The sequence below is a fragment of the Calypte anna genome, chromosome 7 (assembly GCF_003957555.1).
Source record: "Calypte anna isolate BGI_N300 chromosome 7, bCalAnn1_v1.p, whole genome shotgun sequence".
In the NCBI taxonomy this organism is placed as follows: Eukaryota; Metazoa; Chordata; class Aves; order Apodiformes; family Trochilidae; genus Calypte; species Calypte anna.
The window spans coordinates 1,646,318-1,670,284 of record NC_044253.1 but is presented as its reverse complement, the minus strand read 5'-3'; the positions used below and the strand labels follow the sequence as shown (position 1 = coordinate 1,670,284).

Here is a 23,967-nt window from a genome sequence, read left to right as displayed (position 1 = left end):
ATAAGCCAGCAGCTCTTCTGCTTCCACTGCCAGCCTGAGAGCTTCTCAAATCCTCTGCTGAAGTTGGGATCCCCAGGGAATGCCTGGAGCTGTGCTGCAAGCACCTCCCAGACCCCACACGAGTTCCACCTGAGTGGAAGCACAGTATGGAAAAAATGAGGAAAACTTGAGTTGAAAAGAAGCAACCCAAAGTTAGAGTAACTTTCATTAGTGGAATTTGTAGCAGTGTTGGCAAGGACACCCTCTGGGTTTGGTTGTGGGGTTTTTAGTGGTTTGTTTGGTTTTTCCTTTTCCTTTCCCTTTTCTTTATCTTTTTCCTTTTCTTTATCTTTTTCCTTTTCTTTTTCATTATCTTTTTTTTCCTTCTCCTTCTCCTTCTCCTTCTCCTTCTCCTTCTCCTTCTCCTTCTCCTTCTCCTTCTCCTTCTCCTTCTCCTTCTCCTTCTCCTTCTCCTTCTCCTTCTCCTTCTCCTTCTCCTTCTCCTTCTCCTTCTCCTTCTCCTTCTCCTTCTCCTTCTCCTTCTCCTTCTCCTTCTCCTTCTCTCCTTCTCCTTCTCCTTCTCCTTCTCCTCTCCTTCTCCTTCTCCTTCTCCTTCTCCTTCTCCTTCTCCTTCTCCTTCTCCTTCTCCTTCTCCTTCTCCTTCTCCTTCTCCTTCTCCTTCTCCTTCTCCTTCTCCTTCTCCTTCTCCTTCTCCTTCTCCTTCTCCTTCTCCCCTTCTCCTTCTCCTTCTCCTTCTCCTTCTCCTTCTCCTTCTCCTTCTTCTTCTCCTTCTCCTTCCTCTTTCCCTTTCCCTCTCCCTTTCCCTCTCCCTTCCCTTTCCCTTTTCCTTTCCTTTTCCTTTTCCTTTTCCTTTTCCTTTTCCTTTTCCTTTTCCTTTTCCTTTTCCTTTTCCTTTTCTTTCCTTTTCCTTTTCCTTTTCCTTTTCCTTTTCCTTTTCCTTTTCCTTTTCCTTTTCCTTTTCCTTTTCCTTTTCCTTTTCCTTTTCCTTTTCCTTTTCCTCTTTATTTTTCTTTTTCCTTTCTTTTTCTTTTTCTTTCTTTTTTTTTTATTTTTCCTGCAGGCTGAATTTGTGTCTGATTGGCACTGAACAGCAGACTGAAATTCGTGTTGCTTTTGGCCCTGGGGCAGCCCCAGCTACCCTGGCTTTGTGAGAGTTAAAAGTTTCTGTAATGTTGCCTGCTCATCTTTAAGTGCAGAAATTCATATGCCAAAGGCACTGCTTCAAGTACCACCTGAAATCTTCCACTGAGAAAAGAAACCTTTCTTATTTGCTCATTAGATCTGCAAGAATTCCCCTTTTACCTTTTCATCTTTAAGTTGCAGGAAATTTGGATTTTCTATTTACATTCCCAGTCTGATACTTTTCCTGCTGTGCCTGGAGAGGTATTTAGTAATATTTACTGACACTTCTTTCTTAGCAAGACAAATATCACCTGAATATCAATCAAGCAGATTGTAAATAACAGGGAAACACAGCAGCAGCTCTGATGCTGCTGGAGCCTCAGGATGTTTAGGGATGTTTAATGGCATTTAGCTGGGTTATTTTCATCCATTTTTGACACATTGTGTGTGATGCTGGTTGTAAAGAACTGTAGCCCTCAGGTGTGGTTTTGTTTTGCCTTTTTCTTTAGGAGTGAAGGATTTTCCTGGCATGCTAAAAAAGCCCAAACCAGGGAGCTGGCAGGGTAAGAGATAGACAGAGCAGGAAAAACAAGGACAAATAAATACTAGAGAAATTTAATTTGATAAGTCACAGTCTGCCAAGTGGATGAACGAAGCCAGAGGGAACTTTCATAAACATGCACAGAGGAGGGGGTTGAGACCCCAGGTACATAATAATGAGTTAAAGGAGAGGTGTTAGTGTGGGACAGGATGGGCCATCTTCTTCCAGAGTGAGAAAGATGGAAAAGAAAATACACCTTAAAAAGAGAAGTAAAGCAAGGAGAGTATCAGTTCCACCTACATCAGAATAATTAGGGAAGAAACATCAGAATCATTTGAGAAGACAGTGGCTCACAGCCATGAGAAGCAAAGAAATCCATAGAATCATAGAATCATAGAACTGGCTGAGTTGGAAGGGACCTCAGAGCTCATCAAGTCCAACCCTTGATCCACTCCCCCCGTGGTTCCCAGCCCATGGCACTCAGTGCCACATCCAGGCTCTTTGGAAAGAGCTCCAGACACGGAGAATCCACTCCTTCCCTGGGCAGCCCATTCCAATGCCTGATCACCCTCTCCAGAAAGAAATTCTTTCTCATCTCCAACCTAAACCTCCCCTGGCACAACTTGAGACCCTGCCCTCTTGTCTTGCTGAGAGTTGCCTGGGAAAAGAGCCCAACCCCCCCCTGGCTCCAACCTCCTTTCAGGGAGCTGCAGAGAGTGATGAGGTCTCCCCTGAGCCTCCTCTTCTCCAGCCTCAACACCCCCAGCTCCCTCAGCCCTTCCTCACAGCAATTCTGCTGGATCCCTTCACAGCCTCCTTGCTCTTCTCTGGACCTGCTCCAGCACCTCAAGCTCCTTCCTGAGCTGAGGGGCCCAGAACTGGACACAGGACTCAAGCTGTGGCTGCACCAGGGCTGAGCACAGGGGCAGAATCCCTTCCCTGGACCTGCTGGCCACGCTGTTCCTGAGCCAGCCCAGGATGCCATTGGCCACCTGGGCACACTGCTGGCTCACCCATCACAGAATTATCAGAAAAGGACAGGGTGATGTTACCCACAGCATTCTGTAGCATCTCAGGCTGCAAAACCCGGGGCTTGCCTTTTTCTAGGATTGATTACCAATCGTTCATTAATGAAGATGCTGATGGTGGCTGCCAGGCACTACCCAGAGGAGAGGACCCCACACGTGGGCACTTTAGAGGCAGCAGGAAGACTCCATACACCATTACAAAACCAGTTCCAGCCAACTTGTGCAACTGGGCATTTCCAGCCTTGTGTTGCAATGCCAGAACTCCCAGTGAGCAGCATCCTGACTGCTGTCACCATGGTGCTGTGTGTGTAAGGGACACCAGCTCCTTCCTCTTGAGCTCACAGGGTGTGACCTGTAACCCTACACACCAGAAAGTCCACGGGCCAACTCCTCAGGAAGGTTGGGAATTGGGTGCCAGAGATCTCATCCATCATAGTAATAGGAACAGAAGAAACCAGAAAAAGGGCTGGTGAAACACTGAGTCACTGTGGTGTGAGGAGCAGCCAGGAAACAGATTTCCTCAGAAGCTGGAGCAGGGAGCAGGAGAGAGGAGGGGAAATGTGTGTGCAGCAGGGTGGGAAATGAGGGTGCATCACCCTGGAGCATCTGCAGCAAGGGCTGCTGGGAATATCCCCTGCACGTGGTACCATCTTATCCATCCACCTGGGCTCCAGGAAGGAATGCAGCAAAGCAGATCAATGTCTGTGTGGGTTTTCTGGGCCCTTCAGGGTCAGGAGGGGTTTTGCCACTGCCATGCCACTGTCTGGGGTGGTAAATGAACTTTTGGGGTGTCACAGGACAGGTCCCCCCTGTCTTCAGTTACAAAATCTGCCCCAGCACCCAGAATGAGGAGTGAGAGAATAACAAAGCAAATGAAAAGTAACAGAGAGGGAAATCAAGAGGAGGAGCCATGGCTGATGGCTTTTCCACGCTGGCTCTAATAAATTCATTTTTAATCTGCCTGCCAGGAATATTGATCAGCAGCAATGCATGAAAAACAAAGAGCAGGAAATATTCTCATCACCACTTGTAAGGCAGATTTTTTTCCAAAGTATTTAAGAGCTTGGCTGTATTTTTCACAAGCATTTCTGCACAGGCTCAGGGGAGTACTTTGCTTCTGAAAACTCACTACCTGTCTATGCACATATAGACAGAATAGAAAGAATATTTTAATATATATTAGATATATATTAGATATATATATAGAAAGAATTCTTTAATTCTAAGCTGTTACAATATGGACAAAGGGATGGAATTCCAAGTAAAACAGGTGAAGAATAGTGGTCAGAACCTCAGGATGCGTTCTGGATGCCCATTAGAGGCTCATTTCATGGAAAGGCTTTTAATTCACACACTTAAATGAGATGCTTAGTGTTAGCCTGAATACTTGTGCTGCATTGTATGCCAAGGAAAATTATAAACCTAGGAGATGAAAACAAGCCCTCGTGAATGCTTAGTTACTTTAATTACAAAGAAAAAAATAGTTAAAATAGAAAAGTGTTTGCTTGGTAGACAATACCCTTTTGGTTTTGCAAGGCTTTATGCAACATCTCCCTGTGAAAAAAGTAATGTGAGCTCTCTGAAATTTTATGGTGCTCTTTGAATCAGTTATTAGTTCATCCTGTCCCCTTGGTGTCTTTTAATTACTGCCAGGGTAGGGATCATTCTCCCAGTGCCACAGAGCTGAGCACTCACACAATTAGTGCAGATACAGAAACTGCTGGGGAGGAAGAACAGTTTTTCCTTTCTGCAGAAGTAATTATTCACTGCAGCTTATTAACTGGCCTTTGGAGGCATAAATATTTACCTCTACTATTTCACATTTCTTAGAATTCCCCATTTTTTTTAAGCATATAAACTTACAGGGATGTTTATTTACCTCAAACTCTTTGATCACAAAGCCTTTCTTCCAAACGTTTTCTCCATGTGGTTTAAGAGTCACCAGCACCTCGGCTCTGATCTTGCTTTCACCCACGTAAAAATACTGAATATAGAGTGTTTAAAAAAAATATCATCATGCAAATACTAGATGCTCCATGTAGGTTTGACAGACAGTAATATTGTTAGGTAAGTGTTTACTTAAAAAGAAGTTCAGATCTTTTAAACCTCTGATCATCAGCTCTTTCTGTGCATATGACAGGCACTTAAGGGCCCTTAAGATCCTCATGTCTGAGCACAGCCTGCTGCTCGTAGCATCTTCCCTTGAAAGCTGCTCCACTTTGGCTAGAAAATTAAATTCTTCTTGTATATTTTGAGGAAAAAAAATCATTCTTCTAAGAGTGTTGGAAGAGCAAGGCCTGGGTTGTGTGTTTTGCTACACTGGCTCTTGGATATCGAGGTGGGCAAACCTCAAACCTCCTGCCTGAGCTCCTCAGGGACCAGGTTCTGTACATCTGACTCTTCCCATGCCTCGGTTTTGCAGCTGAATATTGATATTTTCACATATAATCCCCCAAATCCCTGCAGTTTTCTTTTGCAATGGAGTTGCAAGTTGGTTTTTTTTCTTTTAGGAGTTTCTTGGCAACTTTTGGAGCCTGTTTGCTTTGGCATCCCCCTGCCACATTACCCATTCTTCAGCATCATGATCTAAAACCTGTGTTTACAACACTTTGTGGTGTTTTGTTTTGGGTTTTTTTACTGTGTTTATGTAGTTTTAAAATGTAAACCTAGAAGAACATCCATGAGGCACTTGTGAATTTTGTATCTGTGTATTTTTAATCTTGAGAGCTTCAAGAATATTATGTAGAATTGCTGTCACTATAGGGCTTCAATTGACAAACATCTGAACTTGGCAAAAGTTCAGGTTTTTTATAAGTGAATCCATTATACTCTCCTAACATCTGCTTTTAATAATCCTGAATGGTTTTGCTTTGTTCTACTTTCACATGAAGTGGGGTTTTTTGCCTTTTTTTTCACCATTACAGAACATGGTTGATTCTTCTCTCATTGATGGTGCTGATAAAAACGAGCACTGGTTTCAATGAGAATGAGGCTCCAAGTCAGAATATACGTTTTAATATGTTTAGTTTTAAGAGGAAATACTCTCTGAAAGGTTAACTTAACACTGTGACACTGAGTAATAAAATCATTGGCCAAGTGAGTTCTCACGTTATAAAATTCTTCAAAAATTGCATCATCAGAAAGATATGGGGGGCAGAAAAAGTCAGGAAATGTCATTAGAAATCCCTTCCCTCTTTCTTTTAAATACAACAAATGCGTGACAAGTAGAAAAATTAAATTACAGTTTAGTAAATTCATCAGGAAGGGAGTTTCTCTCTAGTCCCAAACATAAAGACAAGAGTTTTCTCAACTCTTGCCCACCCCAGGTTGTTCCTGTAACAACCTTCAGCTTGCACTGCACCAGAAAGCCTACAAAGAAAGAGGAGTTGGGAAAAGCAGGTGAAGATATTCAGTTTTCCCACTAAATCCCAATGGTAGGATCCTCCCACCCCATTTCAGGTGCCTTTTCATGCTGAAACCACCTTCTTGCTGAAGGCACTTGAAACGAAATCGGTGTTTTTAAAACCCGACTCCTTCCTTTGGCTTGGCATTATTCAGCATTTTCATACTGAAACTACCTTCTCTTTGGGGGTATTTGAAACGAAATGGGTATTTTTAAAACCTGGCTGGTTATTTTGAGGGGAAATGTCACCAATGGCAGGTGCCAAACCTGCATTTTGCCTGAACTAAAATGTGGAAGGTGCTGATGGAGCCCTGCGCTATCTGACTCTGCCGAGCCTTGTGTTGGGGGACTGTGTTTAGTTTTGGCCTGACACTTCAAGAAGGATGCAGGCCACCTGGAAAGAGCACAGAGGGGAGGAATAAGAGTGATCACAAGTCTGGAAAATATGACCTACAGGAAAGATGAAAAGAGCAGCCTGTTTATTTGTGAGGCGAGACCTGAAGCAGGGTACGGTCATGGGTGTAACGTAACTTCCCTGCTACAAAGAGGCACTAAAGGATTTGTGCTGGAGCAAAAAAAATAAATAAATAAAATAAAATGAACAAGCTAAAGTTGCAGCAGGGAAGATTTATCATAGAATCACAGAATCATAGAACTGGCTGGGTTGGAAGGGACCTCAGAGCTCATCAAGTCCAACCCTTGATCCACTCCCCCCGTGGTTCCCAGCCCATGGCACTCAGTGCCACATCCAGGCTCTTTGGAAAGATCTCCAGACACGGAGAATCCACTACTTCCCTGGGCAGCCCATTCCAATGCCTGATCACTCTCTCCGTAAAGAAATTCTTTCTCATCTCCAACCTAAACCTCCCCTGGCACAACTTGAGACCCTGCCCTCTTGTCTTGCTGAGAGTTGCCTGGGAAAAGAGCCCAACCCCCCCCTGGCTCCAACCTCCTTTCAGGGAGTTGGAGAGAGTGATGAGGTCTCCCCTGAGCCTCCTCTTCTCCAGCCTCAACACCCCCAGCTCCTCCTCATAGTGTCTGTATTTCAGTTACTGCAGCCCCTCTGGCTAAGGGAGGTATTTAGAATGTTAGGAAGGGTTAAGCACCAGGAGGCTGTGGAACTGCCACCACCGCGGGTTCATGCGGATGGGCCTCAGGTATCTGTCAGGAATAATTCTGGTGTGATCATCTCTGCCATGGGGCATTTGGCTGGAACCTGATGGTTCTTGAGATCTCCATGGAGGTCCTGGAGTGTGGGACACGTACCTTGACAGCTAAGGTCATGAAAATTAAAATAAAATCAGTTTGAAGTGAGATACAGATTGGATGGCTCTGTCAAAGGCTTTCTTTCAATGAACATCAAACCCAAGCTCCTGCTCAGGTATCATCTCAAATAAGGTAGATGCTCTCTTTGTTTGGCTCTTCTAACCATTCTTGGGTTCTATGGTTTGAAATTGTCTTCTGCTTTTCAGCCTAAAATTAACTTTAGGTTGGGATAGGGGGGGGGGGTGATATTGTTGGGTTTTTCCCTTCTTTAGGTTAAATACCTCTTCACCCATGCTCAGCTTTCCCCCGGTGTATATCCAACCAGTGAAGACACATTTCCCCCTTTCACATCAGTTACTTTAAACCTTTTCTTGTAAGGAAAATTTAGCTTTAACTGTTTCACACTCTCTGTACTCCCTTTCCATACACTTTCCACCAACTAATTTTTTCTGAACAGGATTACAGTTTCTTGCAGCCCCCTGACAACGAAGGGCCTTTCACTCTGTGCCTTTCCATCTAAACACACCATTCCTGGGGTCATTCCCAAAGCTCTAAATTATATAATTGCAATTAATTCTGTATCACCAGTAGTAACATATAAATCTTAGAATAAAAAAAACTATGAAAATGTTCATAACTTTCACTCATTTACAAATACAAGAAAAATCAAAAGCTTAGGTACTTAACATTTAAATTCTTGCAAAAAAGACTCATGACCCACATACACTGTTGGTTTTTTTTTTAAATGCCTCTCTCCTCAGTGGGTCACCCATTAAGCTACTGGGGGGGGGTTTCCCTCTCAGGCATTGCAATGAGTTTTATATCACAGAAATTCCAAGTGAAGTGCTCACTCCAAACTCCAGTCAAAGCCAGAGGATAACCTTCAAACTGTATTTCTTAACAAGTATATGCATGGAAAGAGTTAAGGAGAGTTGAGTTAAGTTAAGAGTTAAGTTGTGTCCCCCTCTCCCAGTTTATATAAAGTTTGTCTGGGATATATTTAAATATGGAAAACTTGGAGGAAAACTTAAGAAAGCACTGTCAGATGGATGTCTCCAAATGTCCTCATGCAGCTGTGGAGCATCTTCCTGTTGGTGGAGGGTTCTGCCAGGGTTTGCAGATGAAAACTTTCCTTTCCAGCTCACTTGGGAGCCAGATGTGTCAGGCTGAACGTGTCACCCAGTGTCACTGCTGAGCCTTACACCTTGGCTGCAGCTGGAGCCCCTGTTTCAGGTTCCAGAAACACAATAACAAACTTTGTGTCCTCAGGTCTCAAAATATTCACTCTGCCCAGCTGCCCTTCTCTAGAAAACACACAGCCTTGTTCCTCCAGGGAGGTAAATATCCATCCCAGCATTAGGCCTTGTATAAATCATGAGGTGCTGTCAGACACTGTCACTATTAGAACTGTTTGCTACTTGGAGTCCTTTGGTTATTAATTTGCTTTTTTTCTCACTGGGGCCTTTCACCAGGAACAGTTAACTTCAGTGAAAACAATTAATTCCTTATTGCATGAGTGTCTTTCTCAATAATTTCCACTTGGCAGTCTTTTACATCTCATCTCCAAGTGGGTATCCACTCCTTCCTTCCCTGACTTAGTCACTGCTGACACATTTTTGGGGCTGGCACCCCCCACCCACAGAACAGAGCAGCTCCCTGTGGTGCAGACATCTGGCTCTGATAGGAGAGCATGAAAGCTATCAGCTCACTTTGCCATATCATCCAGAGGAATTTCCAGGGAATGGCAGAGGAAAGGCAGAGAAAGGCACCCACAACGTTCTCCTTTCAGAGAGAGAAATCTTCATGTCACTCTGAGAGGTTTCTCCCAGTCTAAACCAGTAGTTTGTCTTTTTAAATTACAGTGAATTACAGCACTGCTGAATTTTCCCTTTCCTTGGGTTTCCATTCCTTCCCTTATGCCTCTCTGTTGTTTCTAGGTGCCCAGAAGATGCCATGAGAATAGATGAGAACTCCCCACCAGCACAGGTTGAGTGACAGTCTCCTTCAGCTCATGAGAAATCAATGCTCTGGAGCCACATGCCCAGCAGTGTCTTCTTCTTTCACCACCCTCCTGATATTTACACTGCCACCTTCACCCCTCAGTCCCAGGTAACCTCAGACACATCCCTGGATGTTGATGTTAGGAAAGCAAGAGGCTGTGATCAAGATGCTTGCACAGAATATGTTGAATTAGGATCATAGAATGGTTTGGGATGGAAGGGACCTTAAAGATCATCAAGATCCAACCCTCCTGCCATGGCCAGGGACATCTCCCACTAGAATTAGGTCTCATCACAAAGCTTGGACTCTCATTTAGAGGGCATTAAAGTAGATAAAATACAAATCCTCAAATCTAGAAAGAGGGAAAAGGGTTGGGCTCCTACCTCTATGCCATGAGCCAAGTCTCTGCATGCTTTCTGGGTTTGCTGACAGAGGAATTGCAGTGTGCTGGGACAAGCAGCATGGTGGGGACTGGGGAACCAACTGGGCAGCAGCAACCCTGCTCTGGGCATCCCAATCCCCAGCATGGCAGGAAAGAGGATGATAAGCCCCAGATGTCCCAGGCTGGTCAGAGGGAACTAAAGGGAACTTTCTGGGATGGACATCAGAGGGTGCATTAACTTTGTCAGAAGAGCACCCACAGCTGGATTCAGACTGGGAGAGGCAAGGTGTAGGTGTGCACAGCATGAATGTACACGTAGGGGCACTTGGAAGAACATGTTTGCTCATGGGTGAGTGCTGAGGAGGGACAGGTCAAGATGTTGGGATTTTAAGGTGCCTCATGCAGGGGAAAGGCTTCTCCCAACTCTGTTTCCCCACAGGAATCCCCTCCAGCATCTGCCTGAGTTGTAGGTGGGGGGAACACTTGTGTGTGTGTGTGTGTGTGTGTGTGTGTGCAGTGTACTGGGCATCCAACACCTCTTGTGGAGACTGGAGTGATGAAGATCTTCCTCCCTGGCACAACAGTCATCTGCATAAAGTGTTTTTGAGGAGGCACAGGGTCCTCCAACCTTTTCTTCTCTTTTATTTTCATTTGACTGTGTTCATGGTCATGAGGATGTCTCTTGCTATAGCTCCTGACTCAGAAATCATGAACATTATCAGCACTGGAGAGCAGAGCCTTCCAGGAGTGTGGAGCACCAGACCTTTTTCCATACTCTCATCTTGCCCCCTTCCTCCTCTCCCACTCATCCCCAGGAGCAGCTGCAGTGTTCCCTTCCAGCCAGAAGGGAAGACAAGCAGACAGCTGTCATGCTATGAATCAGATCTCAAACTGTGGTTAGCGAGGGAAGATTTTAGCTTTATTTCCTTCTTGCAGAACAAAGAGCATCTGTTTTTGACACTTGCAGTTTTGTGCTGATCTGGGAGCTTGACTTGCAGTTCCAGCTCCCACACAGGGAAACTGAACCCAAGGAGCCCCTGCAAAATATTCTCCTTAGGGGTTTGTTTTTTTTTCATTGATTAGATCTCTGTGTAATCAAATGTAAATTATGCATTTGAACAGAATGTTTAAATGAGAATGTGAGGCAATGTGTGTGATTCTCCTTGGCCCTCTAAGTGGTGTGACTGGGAACACTGGGATCAGACCAGCTGGTTCTGACTTTTATTGTTTGGGGGCACCTGAAGGCAGCGAGTGCTGGGGAGTGAGCAGGGTTCCTGTGTGCTGCAGAATGGTTTCCTGGACACAGTGGGAATCCAGAGAGCCAAAAGTGAGTCACATGGACAACTGCAGACATCACATTTAATTGTGTAATAACACTACAGCCAGCACAATTGGAGCAGGCTTGCTGACCTCACAGCTGAAAGCACTATTTAAGATCTGGCTACCAGATGTTCCAAGAGGACCCAGCCAGCTGCTAGCAGGAGTTACCCTGAGTGTTTTCACAGGGAATAGTTACCCCCTTCTCATCCAGGAGAGATGATTGCACTGATTTTCTTCTCTGCCCTGCTGTGGGACAAGGCTCGGGCATGGGGATTCAAGGACGGAGTGCTGCATAACTCCATCTGGTTGGGTAAGAAAGAATTTAATCATCAATGTTTTGCTGCGAAACTCCCTGGGTTTGTCTACCAGGATGAGCACCTAGAACTGCAGACTGGAGCTGTGAGTTAATACCAGCAAAATCCTGCACAGAAACTGGGGAGCATTTTATCTAAGCAGTGACTTCAAGTTTTCTCCTTAGGAGTTTACTATTTTTGCTCTCTCCCTGGAGTGCAAGGAAAAGCAGCTACAGAATATTTCCTCTGAATGCCTTTTCCTGCAGCATGAGGTAAAGTGAAAACAGCATTAAATAACAGTTGCTTCTAATGAAGGAAAACGAGTGAGAAAAAGCAACATTTGCCAAAGGAATGAATTACTTTCTGCATGACCATACTTCAGCTGCCTGGGGTCCTACAGATGAAACCAAATGATCTGGAAATTATAGCAATCATATTTCCTAGGTTTTCCAGGGAAGTACAGAAATGTATCTGCTTTGGCTGTTGGTTTGTCCACATCATTAAACAGGGGAGGGAAGATTTCAAGAGGGCTGTAGAAAATGCTGTGGGAGTAGTTTCTGACTCCTCTTACTGCTGGGTTTAAATAGTTCTTCTGCAGATCTCTGTAGGCATCCAGTACAACAGGGAAACTTGTTCAGAACACAGCCACACCAAGGATGCCAACACAGAAACAGTGCTCTGTTTCCTAGACAAATACTTACCTTTGTCCTCTCTAGAGGGTTGGGCATTTTTTTTAAGGCTTTTGAGGGATTTCTGCTGTGCTCAGGTGTTCCAGAGGGACTGTGTCCATGCTCCAGTGCAGCAGCCACGTGATTCCAGTCCCATCCCAGAGGACCACGTAAAGTGACAGGAAGGTAAACGAGAGGGAGAGGTGATCTGGATTGTTTTCCATCTGACTGCACATTTTTAATGACTTCTCTTTCTTTCTAAACCTGGAACACGTGTCCCATGGCTGCTGAAGGGGCTCAGGTGGGAGGGAACCCCAGGGTAGGACAGTTTGGCAGCTTTGGGTAACACCTCGAGTGATACAAAGGAGAAAAAAAAAAGGATGAGAGAGGTTTGTGTGGGTAAACAGCAAAGCTTGTATTCCTGGCTGGAATAGCAGCAAAGAGGAATGGAAGATAAGTAGGACTGAGGCTGTGTTAAGCCCTGATATTTGTTTAATTTGCCTCCCTGGATGTAGCCTTCAGGGGCTTGTACCACAGAAATGTGAATTTGTGATAAAACATTTAAGCAGTTTGGTGAATTGAAATCAATTTGAAGGAAAAGAAAAATTAAATCTGATTATTTAAAGTAAAGGAGCAGAGTGTTAGCTGGCTTGCATAACAACATTGTTTTGCTACATCTTTAGCATTTCCCATAAGAGTAAAAAATAAACCATGATAAAACTGATAACTTGCTCTAAAAAAAAAAAAGCCATGGAAAATCTGGAAGCACAGTGTGGAACTTTGAAATAACTGCTCTGCTTTCTGGGACTCTGTTGAACCTCCTTTGGAAAGGCACCATTTAGTGTAACTATAGCAATGAAATTGTTGAAACTAACCTCAAAATGCAGCTAACTGAATTACCAGTGGAATTCAGTGACATTGTAGATCAACAAAGAAAAAATCTGGCAAAACTGCAACCAATCCAATCTGACAAATCTTCACATTAAAAACTAAAAAGTGCAACTTGAGCAGTAAAACAAATAACCCCAATCTTGTAATCACTATGCATGAGCATCAAAACAAGACCTACCTCCCTCTGCCCCTGGAATAAAATCTCAGGATGTGCAGAGACATCTGAGCTGTGCTCATCCCTTCTTCTGAGAAAGCACTACCAAGACTAACTGGAAAATTAAGGGAGTTTTCTAGTTTACCTTTCTTCCTCAACTAACCATCACCCCAGACATAAAATGTGGGCATGCTGGCAGCCCAGGAATTCTCCTGTTTTTGGCCTTTTTCCTCGTTACAACACATTTTTTGTTGTTCAGGAGGCAGTGGTCCTGCTGCTGGTGACTCCATCACCGTCTGTCTTGGGGCAGTGGGGATTTTGCTGCTGCTCAGTTTTGACACCAGCACATCCCAACCCAAGGTTTGGTGACAGCTGAGGAGAGGATTGGAGCAGTCTTCCCCAAATATGCTCCTCTGAGTGTCACCAAGCAGGATTTTTGGGACATCCTGTGTTAATATAGGGTGATGTAGGGGGCCAGACCCACCCCATTTGGTTGGGGAGTACCCTGAGTTGGATTGTGAGGTCCCTGCCAGCAGCTCTGGGTGCCCACCTTCTGCTTCAAAGCTAAGTGTTTATTTTTTATTTAGCATTTAGCACTGTGCCATGCAAATTGAGGGCACTTGATCCAGCCAGATTCCATACTTGTTGTGTTTGTGCAGAAGGGATTGGCTGCATTTTTCCCAGCTCCTACTGCTGTGGGTGAGGAGAGGGTCACTTTCCTTGCAGGATCCTCTGTGGCTGTGCTTCCAGGAGAGATTTTAAGAAATGTAAGCTGGAAAAAACCCTTGTCCTGTCAGCCACAACCTTCTGAGTGAGAACCAAGCAAGAAAAACGGGTGGATAAATCTCTGAGAGAGCAGCCCCAGCATGCAGGTTTTTGGGCAAAGAAGGGAAGAACTTTGGTGAAAGTTCTCCCTGTTGTCCAGGCAGGTCAGATACAGCCCTGAGGCAGAGTCCCCCATGAGAGGAGAAGCTCAGCTGGGGCTGGGACACTTTGTACTCTGCAGAGGTGGCTCTGTGGGACAGACAGGGGACACATTTACAGGGACAGGCACGTGCTGGTGCCTGCAGGTGAGGATATTGTATGCAGGTTTATCTACACAGCCATGGTGCCACCTCTGTCAAGACTGACAGTAGTTGATGTGTGGCTGAGAATATGTGTGTAAGTATCTATAGACACACAGAAAGAAAGTGATACCCAGTTCCTAAGCTTGGACCTGGGTCTGGTTTTGCTGGTGTGGTTTCTCTGCCTCTGCAGCCCCTGATGTGATGAAGAGGGAGGATGAAAGGTCTGACCAGTTAATCAGGATCCACCATCAGGGAATACTGTATCCCATTAAACTGGGACACCCAACCAGCATCAAAACTCACAGCCTGGTGGTGTGTGGTCCATCCATCCCCTCCAAGGCTGCTTTTGTCACCTTGCAGAGGAGCTGTAAGCAGAGATGGGTGCTTGCTCTGAGCAGGGCAACACCACCCCCCCAGACACTGCAGGAAAAGTTCCTGGAGCTGCTGCTGGGCAAGCAACCTGGGCAGGCACTGAAGAACATGGTGCCTGTCCATCTTAGCATCAAGAAATGGGAGTAGGTACCTTTGGAGGGGGAAGAGTTGAAAGCCAGGTGAAAAAGTCAGGAGAACCACTAAAAACTGAGAGTTTTTAGGTCCAAGGGGTGATGAGCCCAAGCAGTGGTGACCTGAAGCCCTGGGTGCACACCCAGCAGCAGCTCCAGGGGAGGAGCAGAGTGGAGGATTTTACCAGCAAAGCTTGGAGACTGCTCTTGTCTTGGCTGTCACCTTGGCAGTGGTGACAAACCTCAGAATTCAGCCACCTCTTACTCTGGGTGCAGCAGAGCAGATCCCAGGCTCCACAGCCTGCCTTCCAGTTCACTCCCCAGCAGCAGTGTCAGTTCCAGGCTGTCCCTTGGATGTGCAGCAAAGCCCAATTTGTGCTGTTTTCTGTAGCAGGCAGAGTTTCAGTTCATGCATACTGAATCCAGTCTGGAGATACTGGAAAGAAGCAGTGAGTAAATATCAGGTTGGACATGATGGATGAATGAAAAGTATTCCTTCCTATGGGTACATCTTTAATCAAAATACATTAAAAAAACATATAGCATGCCATTATTCCACAGTTTATTAGCTGTGACTCTTCTTTGCAGTGGAAGTGGCTTCTTTGGAAGGATTTTTTGCACACAATGTGTGTTACCTCGTGCCAGTGACATTCCCAGGGATGCTACAGGGAAGCTCTCTCCAACTCTGAGCCTGCTGTCAGCAGTATTATTTACTTCACTGGGCACAAGGCCAGTGACTCTGGGTCCAAAATCTGCACTGGCAAACATCACTTTGTGTCTAAGAAGGGTTCTCACCATCCCTAACCACAATTCAGTGGTGGCCATAGCTTTCTTTAAAAAAAAAAAAATACCCTAACCCTAGCCAAAACTGCTGACTCAAAGTATGTCCCTAAAAAGACATTCTTTTTTTTCCCATGGTACCAATAACTACTGTAAAAAATGTTTCCTGTTTTGTGTCTTCCTTCAGTGGTGTTGACCAGCGATAGCTACTGACAGCCCTTTCTCTCAGATTCTACTAAATAGAAGAAAGATCTAAACAAAAACCCCGTTCAGATCAGATATGCAGATTGCTTCTGGGACAGATTTCCATACATATGGCATCAGACAAGTGCAACATGAAAATATTATAAAACTTGCAGTAGTAGTGACAGTTTCAAGGTTTCCCTGGAAAGATGCTTCGTGTTGGACTTGCAAGAGCAGAGGGGAAAAAAAGAATAACTAAGTGCAATGGTTTTGTGTGCAGTGAAAATGTCAGCCAGCAATTGTTCTGGTCCTGCCCTTTGTGACACAAGCTCAGATATTTTTATTTGACATTTTTCTTCCCTTCAGTGTCTGCCTCTCCTCTCTCCAAGTAGCTCTGATTTAACTTCTCTGGAGAGTCAAAACAAAGCTCTGATTCATCTTATGAAGGCACTTGGAGTTACATCCAAGAGGAGGCTGTGATAGGAGTCCAGAAGGAGCTTCCCCCGAGTCAGATAGGATGTGTGGAGCTGTGGATGCTGACACCAGCCCATGGTTCCCATAACTACTGCCTGCTGCAGGGTCCCTGGGGACTCCTCCCCAGCCTTTGTTGATTTTCTGTTGTGCAAAAACTCACCAAGCCCTGGCTGGCTCTGTTGCTCAAAAACTTCTCTCAAACAAACCCCTACCTTTGGGTTGCAGAAACGTGCAACCTCCTGGGGATGGGAGGGATGGCTTTTCCCCACAGCTTCCCTCAAGGGGCACAGCTGGAGGTTTTGTTTCTCTTCTCACCTGGAGAGAGCAGCCCAAAGCCCAGGTGGTGGGGACACTGCTGGGGGCAGGGGGAGCATCCTGGGGGGGGGGTGGGTGACCCAATCCTGACATCCTGTCCTGCTTTGGTCCCACAGAACGAGCAGCTGGAGTGTACCACAGGGAGTCACGGTCTGGGAAGTACCAGCTCACCTATGCAGAAGCCAAAGCTGTCTGTGAATATGAGGGGGGACATCTGGCCACCTATCAGCAGCTGGAGGCAGCCAGGAAAATAGGTTTGCAAATAATCATGGCTCTTTGCTTTTCACAGCTGTCATCCCTGGAATCACAGACTCACAGACTGGTTGGGCTTGGAAGGAGCCTGAAAGATTATCTGGTTCCAATCCCCTGCCATGGTCAGGGACTCCTCCCACAGCCCAGGGTGCTCCAAGCCCCATCCAACCTTCAACACTGCCAGGGATGGGGCAGCCACAGCTTCTCTGGGAACCTGGGACAGGGGCTCAGCACCCTCACAACAAAAGATTTCTGCCTAAGACCTCACTTCCTTCTCCCCTCTTCCAGTTCAAATCCACTCCCCCTCATCCCATCCCTCCAGGCCCTTGTCCCAAGTCCCTCCCCAGCTTTCCTGGAGCCCCTTCAGGTACTGGAAGGTGCTCTAAGGTCTCCTCACAGCCTTCTCCAGCCTGAACAACCCCAACTCTCTCAGCCTGGCTCCAGCCCTCCCAGTATCTCAGTTATCAACAGCTCCATGTCCTTCTTGGGGAAGGGAAGGGACTCCAGAGCTGGACCCAGCACTGCAGGGAGGTCTCACCTTCCCTTGACCTACCGAACACCCTTCCTAATGTTGCCAGTTGTGTTTTCACCAAACTCTGTGACTGAGAGCCTGGTAAACCCCCTGGATTTTTGCCCAACTTCCATGCCATTTCCCCAGAAGGTGCCTGCAGGACCCACAGAGCTGTCAGGGACAGCACCTGCACACCCAGAGCCACAAATCCCACTGAGCTCCAGCTGCAGCACAGCCCTGGAACCAGCAGCACCCAGGGTGGAGCTGGGAAGTGACAGCACCTGGGTCCTGCAGAGGAAAGTGGTTATCCCCAGGGATTTATCCCCAGGGAGCTCCTCAAGTACACGTGTTGCTGGTTTGCAGCATTGTGGCTTCCAGGTGTGTTTGGCCTGAGAGGGGGTGAGTGGTGTGCTTGGAGGGAAAGGTGGAGCTAAGTGAGATTCTGTACCTGATTTCTGTTTGTTTCCTGGTGAGAAATCATCAATTCACTCAGAGCATGAGGAAAACTGTGGAAAATATCCTCCACTCCAGCAATTTGCAGGCTGTGCCCTTGGGTCAGAAGCTGGCTCTCAGCACACGTGCAAAAAGGGGACTGTTGTCTCCTCTGTCCTTGGACACCACAAATGTGTTCCAGTTTGTTTCAGTGAAAACATCGAATTGGTCTCTACCAGACAGTGAGCAATACTCTTTGGTTATTGTTTTTAAAGTTTTCAGCCAGGACATGCTTTCTGTTTAGCAAGAAATACTCGAGGCATTTCAGGTGTTTAAACTGGAAGTATCTTAACAAAATAATTTGTTTTCTGAGCTGTCTTCTGTAGGTAGCATTTTATTCACTCTCAGCAGAGCTGAATGCTGCAGGCTCTTGAGATTTGATTGAGTAAATCTCTGTGACCTCAAAAGGGAAACAAAGAACACTCTGCTAAAACTCACCCAACCTATAATTTGGTTACAAATGCTGGAACAGCACTTAAAACGCCCTCCCCAGGAAACCGTACACTCCACCTGCATTTGATTCTTTGCTTTCAAGTGAAGAATAATCATGTTGTGGAGAACACAATGCAATTGTATATCCTGTGTTTCAAATCAGCCTCTCAAAGCTCTGCTCTTCCCTGTAGTACAATTTCTCTGAGGCCAATCACACCCGAGTCACTCACCCGCCCCGGCGAGGCTTTACACACTTGAATTAAAAGCAGAGTTTCTTGCCCAGGGTTGATTTATCACCTCCGTGCCTCATTTTCTCCCTGTCCCAGGTTTCCACGTGTGTGCTGCTGGCTGGATGGCAAAGGGCAGGGTTGGTTACCCCATCGTGAAAGCTGGAGCCAACTGTGGCTTTGGGAAAACCGGCATCGTCGATTACGGGATCCGCCTCAACAGGAGCGAGAGATGGGATGCCTACTGCTACAACCCCCATGGTGAGTGACAAAACCTTGCTCCCCGAGGCTGGCAAAGGCACCAAGGCACCCAGGCTCTGCTTGAGCTCACTCTGATGCCATAAATATGCTGCCTGAGAAGGGAGGGGTATCCATATGAATTTATTTGGGGCCTTGCACCCAGCCCTGTCTGCAGTTACCTGACCGGGCTTGCTCAGAGCTCAGGGCTCAAGCAAAGTCCTTTCAGAAACTAAAAACCTAATGAGATGGTGGTGGTGGTGGTTGAAAAGGGAAGTGGTATTTCCACTGTGATGTGCAAACACCTTGCTTTATATAAGAATGTTTACATTTAGCATGGAATTTAATTGAAATGACCAACATAAGGAGTCGAACATGGGAACCTTTTTCTGGCTATTTTGCCTGTAAGTAGCCTAAACTTAGTGTTCATCCCGATCCCTTCCTTCTTGTGCCTGGAATGGGACAAGTTTTGAAAATGCATGGGAAAACACCTGATAGATCCAGCTCCCAGCCATGCCAGGTGTGTGGTGTCCATGAAGAAAGTGATGGATCTCCAAAGCAGATGGTACAAGGCATGGTTCAAGGATTCAAGGATGGTTCAAGGCACGGTGCAAACCAGACCTCTCTCCACTCCCCTCCATCCACCACCCTGCTGCAATACTGACAGGGCTTTGCCTCCAGCTCACTTTGAGCAGGGAGGAGAGGAGAAAGCAGGCACCACCAAGAGAAGCAAAGCTCAGCTCTGTGCACTTCTTGGCTCTCCTACAGCTCCGAGAGCACTGCCCTGCCTGGCAGAGCCAAAAGTTGGAGGTGTCTGTGACGTCTGCACAGCTGTGCCTCTTCTGTTTGTGCTCTTGAGGTTGTTTATGTGAGCTGGGCAGTTGTTAGCTGAGTCCTGTGTGGGGTGGGGGACACTCACAGATGTTCAGCACACGAGGAGAGCTGCAAGAGAGAAGAGCTGCACTCATCCTGACTGTGCCTGAGCTGTCTGTCAGCCCCACGTTCTCCTTTGGCAGCCTTCTCCTCGGGGCTCAGGCTGCTGCTTCCCAACCTTTGGTTAGAAAACAAAAGGGAAACAGAACTGCCCAGGCTTGAGGCTCTGCCCCTTGAAAGGAGGTGATGGACACAAGGAACACACTGGTAAAACTCACTCATCCTATAACTGGGTTGCAAATGCTGGTACAAAGCCTGGCAAGAGTTGTCCCTTTGCAGGTGGGGGACAAGTAGCCTGGGGGAAGAAAGAGAGAGAGAAAGAGAGAGAGAAAGAGAAAGAGAAAGAGAAAGAGAAAGAGAAAGAGAAAGAGAAAGAGAAAGAGAAGGACGCCAGGAGGAACTTGTGGAACTGTTTGCATGTTGTAGTGCTCACCCAACCCAGCAGTGACCTGGGGCTGAAGAGCACAGGACCAATGTACAAACTCAGAGGGTTCCTCACACTGCACAGCCCCAGCTCGCCTTCCTGGACACTCCCTGAGGAATTCCCTCCTCAGACTGGTCAGTCCCACAGGCAGGGAGCTGGTGAAGTTCAGGTTCAGCAGTTTGATTCAGTAATCAAACCAAAATGAGTGGGTTTTGAGCCATTCCCAAGGGAGTGAAGAGCTGCAGCCCTGTGTGTGGTCACCAGCCTGTGTCAGTTCTTTGTGTAAAACACACAATTAAAAGAAGTTTTTGAGGAAGAAAGGATGAAACCCCCATGCCAGGGGGACTTGCAAGTACAGATGTGGAGCTCACACTTGGACATTGCCAGAATCCCCAAGTGCCTTTGGCAGAAATCCCAAAGCCGTGCAAGTCAGGGAAAGCTTTTCCTCTCATTTCCAGGAGTTTTGGGCCATGCCTCTTGTTTCTGAAACACAGACTCCTGAAAGCCAGGAGTCACTTGTGAAAGACTTGTCACATTTCTTGTGAATCCTTAAACACACACAAAGTGCTATCATGCCAAGTGTTCCCGTGGGGTCTTCCTCTGGATCTGCTGGGTCAAGGTGCACGAAGATTCAAACCACAGCCCTATCCAGAATAAACAATAAATGCTGATTTTTTTTATATGTTTCTCTTAGGAAAAGAATGCGGCGGAGTCTTCACAGATTCCAAACATGTTTTTAAGTCCCCAGGCTACCCAAATGAGTATGAAAATGAGCAGATTTGCTACTGGCATATTAGGGTGAAGTATGGGCAACACATCCATCTGCAGTTCCTAGAGTTTGATGTTGAAGATGACACTGCCTGTATGGCTGATTTCTTGGAAATTTATGACAGCTACGATGACATCAATGGCTTTGTGGGCAGGTAAAGTGTTCCCAGCTTTAATATGCAAATAATCAAATTATTTAAGTTACCTTATCCAATTAGCACCTCTGATATGCCCATAATACTTGTAATAATAATACCTGACTTATCTTTCCTGGCAATTTACTTTGCTGCCATGAACATAATAAGCTTGTGAAGGCTTTCAGAGGATTGTGCTGTGCCCTTTTCTGCTGGGTTAAATTACACACAAAATTGCAAGACTTTTGATTTGGCTGCTTATCTTAATTCACTTTTATTTTACAGGAGGAGTTCCTGGCAATCTCACACAGGCTTTTGTATTTGCTTTAACTGAAAGGCAGGAGGAGGGGATGTTAAACTCTTAGTAAAAAGGGGTCTAGTCTAAGTTACAGAAAAAAAATATTTCCTTACAGTATCAGAACAGAGCAAGTGTTATATATCATCTCTCCTCATGGATTAATTTCCCTCTGTGCTTAATTCTCACTTTCTTTGACCTCATATTTTTGCTTGTCCTTTAGCAGTCCTATTTGGGGATGAAGTTCCTCAATTTCCCAGAAACAAAACAAAGCAAAACCCAACAAAACCAAACAGAAATAGTGATAACAACCACTCCCCAATTCCTGCCACTTTCCACATCCTCTCTACACATTCTGTGTGGCAAAGGCAGGATGTATAACCCTAACCCAGAACCCTAACCCAGAACCCTAACTCAAGCCCTTTACAGATAATTCTAAATGTTTTTCTTGACAGTGTTCTCCCTTTCTTAGCCTTAGGTCACTGTTCTTTTCCTCAATGCCTTGTTAAATTGATCTTTTTCTTTTTTTCTTTTTTTTCCATTTTTTTTGCTTTTGCTTCCTGCATATACTGTATAATGTTTCCTATGTTTTTCCCTCTCCTAAACCTACTCTTAGACATTGACCAAAATTCAGTGATAAACATTTTTTTTTTCCAGGTTTTGTGGAGATGAATTGCCAGATGATATCATTAGCACAGGTAAGAAAATTACAGGCTTTGAGGTAAAAAAAAAACAACAAAACACAACAACAATCAGCCAAGATCACCTTTTGTCCCTACTTCCTAATACACCGTGTTTAAGATTGTCCAGGGACACAACCCCTGCTTTGTGCTCTTTCACCCATGAGATTGCTTCCAAAAAAAATCGGAATAAAAGCAAGGTGGGGAGCAGATAACCAGGGTGCATCCTGCTGGCCTCACCGCGGCACTGCACACACACACGGGACGGAGAGAATTCAGGCACCGATTTTTTAACAAGCATTTGGAGATGAGAGCCACAGGGTGATCTGCAGAGAAAACTGATGAAAATCTGCCTGGTTTTATCTTCTTTTCTTTTTTTTCTTTTTTTTCTTTTTTTTTTTTTTTTTTTTTTTTTGTATTTTTGAATTTTTGGTGGTTTTTTTTTCTTTTTTGTTTTGTTTTTTAATTGGTCTAAAGGTCTCAGAAGCAAGCAAAAGCACTTTAAAAAAAAAATCTGAAAGACCCCAGGGCAACCAGGCTGTGAAGGGATCCAGCACAGATCCTATGAGGAGAGGCTGAGGGAGCTGGGGGTGTTGAGGCTGGAGAAGAGGAGGCTCAGGGGAGACCTCATCACTCTCTGCAACTCCCTGAAAGGAGGTTGGAGCCAGGGGGGGTTGGGCTCTTTTCCCAGGCAACTCTCAGCAAGACAAGAGGGCAGGGTCTCAAGTTGTGCCAGGGGAGGTTTAGGTTGGAGATGAGAAAGAATTTCTTTCTGGAGAGGGTGATCAGGCATTGGAATGGGCTGCCCAGGGAAGTAGTGGATTCTCCGTGTCTGGAGATCTTTCCAAAGAGCCTGGATGTGGCACTGAGTGCCATGGGCTGGGAACCACGGGGGGAGTGGATCAAGGGTTGGACTTGATGATCTCTGAGGTCCCTTCCAACCCAGCCAGTTCCATGATTCTATGATTCTTCCTCTCCTCCTTGCCAACCAAGCTTTCCCTCTGCTGCCTTCTCCAACTCCCTGAAAGGAGGTTGTAACCGGGTGGACGTTGGTCTCTTTTGCCAGACGACTTTCAGCAAGACAAGAGGGCAGGGTCTTAAGTTGTGCCAGGGGAAATTTAGGTTAGATATTAGAAAGAATTTCTTTCTGGAGAGGGTGATCAGGCATTGGAATGGGCTGCCCAGGGAAGTAGTGGATTCTCCGTGTCTGGAGATATTTAAAAAGAGCCTGGATGTGGCACTCAGTGCCATGGTCTAGCAACCGCAATGGTGGTTCAAGGGTTGGACTTGATGAGCTCTGAGGTCCCTTCCAACCCAGCCAATTCTATGATTCTATGATCCTATGATCTTTGTGCCACCCGAAAAAGGTAACTTCTTTCTTATCTTTTCCTTCTCCCAGGCAATGTTATGACCCTGAAGTTTCTGACAGATGCCTCAGTGACTGCTGGGGGGTTTCAGATTAAGTACACTACAGTGGACACACCTTCAAAGCCAAGTGAGGGAAAGAATGCAACATCCCAAGGGAAAGCAAACTTCTTACCTGGAAAGTTTGGAATTATGTGAGCAGAGCAATGAGATCCCCTCAAGAAGAAATATTGTTTTAGAACCCAATTCAGATATCTGTTTCTTCAGAGAAGACATTTTCTCCATATCTTCCTGACTTTTATTTTCTGCTTTTAGGGTTTTTTAAAAATAAAATAGGCTAGAAAATAAATTATAAAATGTATTTACATGAATAATAGAAGACTATTTTTAGGTTACACGTACTGTAAATGTCTCAAGAACTGTTACTGAAGATTTTTAAATTATTTTTCTACGTAAACTCCTCCTTCTCATTTCTTGCATCACTTGAACAAACTTTAGGTGTGACTGTTTCAACTGGTTTTATATTTAATTTACTGCTCTATCCTTATTTTCCTCACAAGTATTATTTTTAAGATATATAAAGTCATCTTGTGGATGGCCTAGCACCTCCTGTGTGAGTGTCTGAGGTCAGAAGACTGGGAAGCAGCCTGAAGAGAGTCAATAATGTTATCAGGATTTTGTCGTGAGATGAATCATAAAATACTCAGTGCATCTCATCAGGGTTTCCTCATCCAGAGAGGAGTCACTCAAGTCCTTTCCCTTCTCCCATTTCACCTCGTAAAGAATTCAATTCAAGACTTAGTAATGAAAATAAAACTGGTGAGAT

The 23,967-nt window shown here is 45.4% G+C and overlaps 1 protein-coding gene across 1 annotated transcript; it reads left to right on the top strand.

Annotated features, from left to right (window-relative positions):
• Positions 1-11,226: 11,226 nt before the first annotated feature.
• On the top strand, positions 11,227-23,444 carry TNFAIP6 (TNF alpha induced protein 6). Its single transcript, XM_008503189.2, has 6 exons — positions 11,227-11,373; positions 16,508-16,645; positions 18,405-18,566; positions 20,594-20,822; positions 21,754-21,794; positions 23,176-23,444. Exons 1-6 carry the CDS (start codon positions 11,280-11,282, stop codon positions 23,337-23,339), a joined length of 828 nt encoding a protein of 275 aa, XP_008501411.1. The 5' UTR covers positions 11,227-11,279; the 3' UTR covers positions 23,340-23,444.
• The last annotated feature ends 523 nt before the right edge of the window (positions 23,445-23,967 follow it).

Coding starts and splice junctions, on each gene's coding strand:
- TNFAIP6 (XM_008503189.2), top strand. CDS start 11,280: ATGATTGCACTGATTTTCTTCTCTGCCCTGCTGTGGGACAAGGCTCGG. Junction 16,646..18,404: donor GGAGGCAGCCAGGAAAATAG/GTTTGCAAATAA, acceptor TCCCTGTCCCAG/GTTTCCACGTGTGTGCTGCT. Junction 18,567..20,593: donor CTACTGCTACAACCCCCATG/GTGAGTGACAAA, acceptor TGTTTCTCTTAG/GAAAAGAATGCGGCGGAGTC.